The 6,797-nt window shown below is 46.9% G+C and overlaps 1 protein-coding gene across 1 annotated transcript; it reads left to right on the forward strand.

Moving 5' to 3' along the window:
- The first annotated feature begins 877 nt into the window (after positions 1 to 877).
- Positions 878 to 6,050, forward strand: LOC135055218 (perilipin-2-like). The gene is made up of 8 exons (XM_063959012.1): positions 878 to 958; positions 1,922 to 1,961; positions 2,670 to 2,865; positions 3,677 to 3,759; positions 3,869 to 4,121; positions 4,292 to 4,476; positions 5,230 to 5,364; positions 5,467 to 6,050. Exons 2-8 carry the CDS (start codon positions 1,938 to 1,940, stop codon positions 5,839 to 5,841), a joined length of 1,251 nt encoding a protein of 416 aa, XP_063815082.1. The 5' UTR covers positions 878 to 958; positions 1,922 to 1,937; the 3' UTR covers positions 5,842 to 6,050.
- Positions 6,051 to 6,797: the final 747 nt, after the last annotated feature.

A 6,797-nucleotide genomic window follows, 5' to 3' on the forward strand; every position in this document is an offset into this window, starting at 1 on the left:
AAGGGGCACAGTACAAGGGGGCAGCTACAAGGGGGCAGCTACAAGGGGCACTGTACAAGGGGGCAGCTACAAGGGGCACAGTACAAGGGGGCAGCTACAAGGGGCACAGTACAAGGGGGCAGCTACAAGGGGCACAGTACAAGGGGGCAGCTACAAGGGGCACAGTACAAGGGGGCAGCTACAGGGGCACAACTACAAGGGGCACAGTACAAGGGGCACAGCTACAAGGGGCACAACTACAAGGGGGCAGCTACAAGGGGGCAGCTATAGTGGCACAGCTACAAGGGACGCAGCTACAGGGGCACAGCTACAAGGGGCACAGTACAAGGGGGCAGCTACAGGGGCACAGCTACAGGGGCACAACTACAAGGGGCACAACTACAAGGGGCACAACTACAAGGGGCACAACTACAAGGGGTGCAGCTACAAGGGGCGCAGCTACAAGGGGCGCAGCTACAGGGGCACAACTACAAGGGACGCAGCTACAGGGGCACAGCTACAAGTAAGTTTAATATGTTAACTATGTTTTCTATGGTTTTTTTGGATGATCAGGTATCGTTACTGTTATTTTATTTTATTTGTGGCCCAAAACAAATTTTCATCTTCTAATGTGGCCCAGGGAAGGTGAAAGGTTGGACACCCCTGAGCTTGAGAATCTGTGTAATCCATGAGTGCTTAGATTTAAAGGGACATTATGGTAAGCCTATTTATCTCTCTCCAAGGCTTAGAACATCTGCCCCATGTCACAGAAATGTAGTTAGACACTTATGGAACTGACAGGAAACACTAATGATTTGCACCCACACCTGTGACTCCTCCTCCTGAGCTTTAGATAGGGGAGGGACAGAGCAGGTCACATGTGAGGCAGCCCCTATAAAAGCCAGGGTGTCCTGAATCAGGGAGCAGTAGTCAGGAAGGAGTAAGAAGGTTGTGCAGAGCTCAGGATACTGGAATACAGGTAACCACTGGAACACCATCCAATCATCACCATTTGATGGCTGCAAACATTGGAATGCTGCCATTGAATGTTTGAAATATTAGTAGTTGTAAGTAGGGAGGCCAATCCCGGGGCATTTTTTCAATCCTGGGATTTGGGATTAAAAAATGCTCATTCTCGGGATTGCAGTAGGTATCCGTGTAGGGAGCAGGGAAAGTATATGTGGAGGGCAGTAAGGCAGGGTGGATGTAGGGAGCAAGAGAGGGTGGATGTTGGAGGATGTAAGGAACGGGATGGGAGGGTGGGTGTAGGGAGCAGCGGGAGGGTGGGTGTAGGGAGCAGTGGGAGAGTGGGTGTAGGGAGGAGCGTGGGTGTGTAGTGAGCATGTAAGGTACAGGAAGGGAAGGTGCCAGTGTGTGTAGTGAGCAGAGGGATGATGTCTGGAGCAGTGAGGGAGTGTGGGTGTAGGTAGCGACAAGTTAAACACTTACTACTTAGGCGGGCCGCGGGCACGAGCCATGGACACACACACACTGACCGCGCTGGCAGCATTTCAAATGTAGCGCTGGCCGCCAGCCAGTCAGAACTGACAGTGCGGCAGCCAATCAGGGGCCGCGGCTGCTGCCGCTTCCCTGATTGGATGCTGGTCTGCCAGCTCTGATTGGCCGGTGCTACGTTTGAAATGCCGCCAGCGCGGTCAGTGTGTGTCCATAGCTGATGTAACTACATCGCTGACAGCCGGGCAGCACTGTCGGGCAAAACTGCATGTGCACTCTAATCCTGGGATTGGAGGCTCCAATCCTGGGATTCAAATCCCGGCATTTTTGGGCCCAAATCCCGGGATCCCGCCGATCCTGATCCCGGGATTGGCCTAACTAGTTGTAAGGGAACCATCGATGGTCTGTAACCATCAGGCAGTGATGTCCATCCCTGAATAACTGCTGCCTTCTGTGCTCTTACATGTGTGTATCTTATGTTTCCTAGGTGGCTGACTGTTAATATGGCAGAGACAGTAGAGCAGCAGGTAAGTACAGTGTGTGGTGACACTATGGTATAGGTGAGGCTGGAGAATGGTAATGTGGATTCCTATAGGTGGTCACATGCCCTGTATTGGGAGTATTTACACTTAATATTCAGGGATATATGCTTGTTCGCCTCATGCCCTATGCGGTTAGTAGTGTGCTCCTCTAAACCAGTCACCCCCCCTCCCAAATGCTACTGTTACAGTCCAGGTTTTAAGAATATCTATGCTTGAACCTAGATGATTAAATCAAATGGACTGGGGTACTAATTGAGTCACCTGTGGTGAAGCATGGATACTAAAACTTGGAGTGCAGTTTGGGAGCATTGTATGTAGACTAGGCACAGAATGGTGTATGTTTGCTCCTGTTCATTTTAAGTAATGGTGGTGGTCTACAACCCCCTTTAACAGTGCAGCCAGATATTGCATGTGCAATGTGTGCTGCAGTCCCTGACTGATCAACTGGGCCACCTGTAGTCCTGATATTACTGGTCCTAGTAACCTGTGTACTATACAACTGCTGCATCTCAAACTCACACTTTTGTGTTTAAAAACAAACCAAAACCGAGTGGTAATTGCCAATGTTATATGTCACAACTGAAAACAATAAATGTGCACCCAGAGCCCTGTCCACAGGTGTAGCCTCCTGATCTGCTCAGAGAAGAACCCAGCTGTACGGTGTTGTACTAACTCTGGCTGTTTCTCCTGTAGAGCGTTGTGGTCCGGTTGATCAACCTCCCCTTGGTGAGCTCAACGTATGACATGGTGTCTTCTGCCTTTATCCACACCAAAGATAACCACCCCTACCTGAAATCTGTGTGCAGTGTAGCTGAGAGAAGTGTGAAGACCATCACGTCAGTGGCTGTGACCAGCGCCAGGCCAATCCTGCAGAGACTGGAGCCTCAGAGTAGGTTTTGGTATTTTCTGGCGTCTGGAAACTATCTTTAAGGAGGACACTTATCAAAGCTCAGAGATGAGAGATTATTGGCAGTTAAAGGATAATTGGCTGTTTACATGATCAGTCCCCAAGCCGTGATAAATACACCCCCCCCCCAATATTAGATTCAGTCTGTCATGCATTATTGACTTTCCTGTACTCGCACTCTGGACAGGCGTCCGTATTTGACAGCCTAGTATGTCCTTAATTAAAATACACATACATTAAGTACTGTACTCTGTATTCTGCTTGTCATCCAGTTGCTGATAATTACCTCTTGTATGTTTTCTCTTACAATGAGGATTAGCACTGGATTTAGTTGGCATAGCAGTAAAATGCTGATTTATGGTCTTGTATGTTGTAAATACGGTCTCCTACTATGCAAAAAACAAGCCCATCTTAAATCACCTTAGCATAGAAAGTAGCCTAAATATTGTCTGTCCCTGGTCTAAGATACACATCACTAGGCTAGCAATTGATGGTACCATTGGTGGTTAGCATCAATGTTGTATAACAATTGATGGCTTCACCCACTGATCATTAACCCCCATCTATTACTCGCAGGGCTGCAGGCCAATCAGGGGGTGGCATTAGGCTCCATGTCCTGGCAATAACATTGGGGCTCTGTACCATTTATGTTGGAGAGCCACTGGATCTCTATATTTATATCATTGATGGTCAACTCCATTTAGATGCATGTTTGGTGCAATGTACTGTTTCATAAGTGGCTTTATCATATATATATATATTTTTTTTTTTTTTTTTTTAATAAACCCTTTAGTTGCCCTGGCTAACAACATTGCATGTATAGGATTGGATAAGATTGAGGTGAAGCTGCCCATTCTCTATCAGCCTACTGACAAGGTAACTTTACAGCCCAGCAGCTATAACTGAATATCATACACATAGGATAACATGCGTTACACAGGTGTGTTGTATAAATGTTCTCTGTAGTACCTGTGTCCTCCTCTAGGTGGTCTCCACTGCCTCTGAGGCAGTTCTTGGTGCTAAGGATGTGGTCGTACAGAGTATATCGGGAGTAGTTGGCAGAACTAAGGGAGCTGTGCAGGACGGTGTAGAGATGACCAAGGCCGCTGTGAATGGGGGCATTAGTACCGTTATGGGGAGCAGTGTAGCACAGATGGTCAGCAGCCATGTGGACATGGCACTGACTACATCGGAGAGTCTCCTGGAACAATACCTGCCACCCACAGACGAAGAGCTGGGTAAGCTGGAGCTGATGTGAGCAGTATGTTCATGAACAAACACTTGGCCTACTGGACCACAAAGTATAAGTATAGTCTTACAACTTACTAGGCCACTGACAGGCCAGCTGTAAAAGCTAAGTCAGACATTTAAATGGCTTCATTGTATTTCAAGCTTTTATATATTTCAGTTAAGGAATCGACAAAAACAGAGGGGTTTGAAGTGGCAGCCGGAAAACCAAGTTACTACGTTCGCTTGGGGACGCTCTCTACCAAGGCCCATAAACGTGCTTATCAGCAAGCCCTGACACGAGCGATAGAGGTCAAATGCCGGAACCAGGAGGCCATTGCTCAGCTGCAGAACACCGTTGATCTGGTCAGTTGCAGATTTATAACCATGACCACCACCTGTCCAGTATCACTTTTGTTGCCCACCTGTATCTGTAAAGGACTATTTCTTTCTAAGAAGCAACATCTAGAATCTTGCTCAAGGTGAAGAAAGGAGCTCATAAACACTTCCATGGTCTGGTTGTAGCAGATGTGATGGCTGGGCTACCACTGACATGGTTGTATCTGATGTGTCCAACACCCAGTGAGTGGCTGCTGGAAGTCTATATTCCAGCAGCTGTTAATCGTGGTGGTGTGCACCCTTGGTTTCTCATCCATGTCTCAAACACTGCTGTATCGGGAAGCTGGCAGCACCGCCACCTGGTGGTGAGGAACAGCTGCTGCAGGAATGTACACTGCAGCACTTCCACTTCCCCATTTTTTAAATACCCAGCAGCTGCCAGGTCATAGGAACACCGCTGCCTTTCACACATTCACAGATGAGCATTGATTATCAGAATATCAATCATCTGATATTGGGTTTTTTTTGTTTCATCTATATCTATTAGTGACTAATTTAATAATCTTCATTATGGAATCCCATATTGATACAAGACCACTGATAACTTCAAGTTCATGCACAGTATACCATAAAAATTGCTATAGGAATAAAATAATGAAATGGTATTGGATAGTGTTTATGTACTTTAGGCAAAGACATGTTCATTATATAATAATCAAAAAATCAGTTTCTGAATAAACCTTTTCCAGTTTAAGTGATTAAAGGCTTCTCATCTTTTAGATTGAATTTGCAAGAGAGAACATGAATGGTGCCAACCAGAAGATCCATGACGCTCAGGATAGGATGTACAACACGTGGGTGGAATGGACAAAAAGCACAGGACAGCAAGCTAGTGGGGAGGCTGAGAGCGTGGAGGTAAGCTGCTCTGCTGGTGTACATGCCAGGTGTCTAGTACTGAATAGGTAACGCATAGAAATAATACTCTGATGCTCTAACCTGTAACTTCTGGTTTTTCAGCAAATTGAATCACTCACTTTGACTATTGCCCGGCATCTGACTCTACAACTGCAAACCACCTGTCTCTCCCTGGTGACCGGTGTCCAAGGCCTTCCGCAGAACATCCAGAGCAAGGCTCAGAACATCAGCATCATGGCTACCGAGGTCTATCAGAACTTCCGTTCTGCCTCCTCCATCAGAGACTTGTCTGATGGCATCTTAGCCACCAGCAAGGAGCAATTCACCAAGATGAAGAGTTCTATGGATGACTTCATGGATTACTTGGTTAATAACACACCACTAAACTGGCTGGTCGGCCCTTTTTACCCACAGCTGGCTGGCTGCCCACATGGGGAGGAAGAAGCTGATGTGACAGACTCTAATAGGGATGATTGACCGCACTTCAGTCTACAGTCACTTTGTACCAAATTCACCCAAGTGGGCTATCACCGATCTGTGGTATCAAATGTGTCATGTAGCTTTACTGTATACTTTCACTCAGCATTTTACACAAATGCTTTTAAGGTAAACCTGTATTAATTGTTTCATCCACCACACTGTCACTTATGTTATGCACTTTTGTATATTAAATATTTTTGCAGTAATGGTCTGTTCATGATGAAGCTTTGTACACCACTTTATACAGGTCAATGTTATGACACTTGGAATGGGGGTTAGGGTGTAGGTAACCAAATATTGCAGACTTCCTGTACAGTTCTATGGGGTGTAAAGGGAAAAACCTGATGCCAGTCACAGGGATAAATGTTCCGATACATATTAAGGGAGCAACAATGGATGTAATGTAACTGACATCAGAGCAGCGGTGGAAGTATGCGGGTAGGCTTGGGTATGGAGTACCCTTAAGAACTTGGCAGCAGGTACTCAGTACCACCTGCCACACACTTTGCCATTACCACAATTATAATGTGCCATAAAGCAACAAGACCATGGTGCTTGGCAGCAGGATGGGTCCCCCCACTGTGTTAGGGTTACTGGGAGTGACAGCAGCTGTATTTTCCTATCATAATGGAGGCATTACTATATATTGTTAAATTGGGGGCATTACAATATATTGCTATTGTACAGGAGGTATCCCTATATGTTTCTTATATAGTAATGCCTCCAGCAGTGCCGGCGCTATCCGCTCAGCAAAGCCTGCAAGGCAGGTAGGCGCCGGACTCATGAGGCGCTTTCCCTGCTCTGCTAGTACAACTTGCTGCCGGCCGCCGCAGCCCGCGTCTGTCACACTGATGTATGACAGCAGCAGCAGCGCCGGCAGCATAATCAGAAGCTGATCTGGTATCGGGGCCCTCCCCCCCCCCCTTCCCTCTACTCCCGGCTCCTCCCCACAC

Source organism: Pseudophryne corroboree, chromosome 1 (assembly GCF_028390025.1).
Source record: "Pseudophryne corroboree isolate aPseCor3 chromosome 1, aPseCor3.hap2, whole genome shotgun sequence".
Taxonomy (NCBI): domain Eukaryota; kingdom Metazoa; phylum Chordata; class Amphibia; order Anura; family Myobatrachidae; genus Pseudophryne; species Pseudophryne corroboree.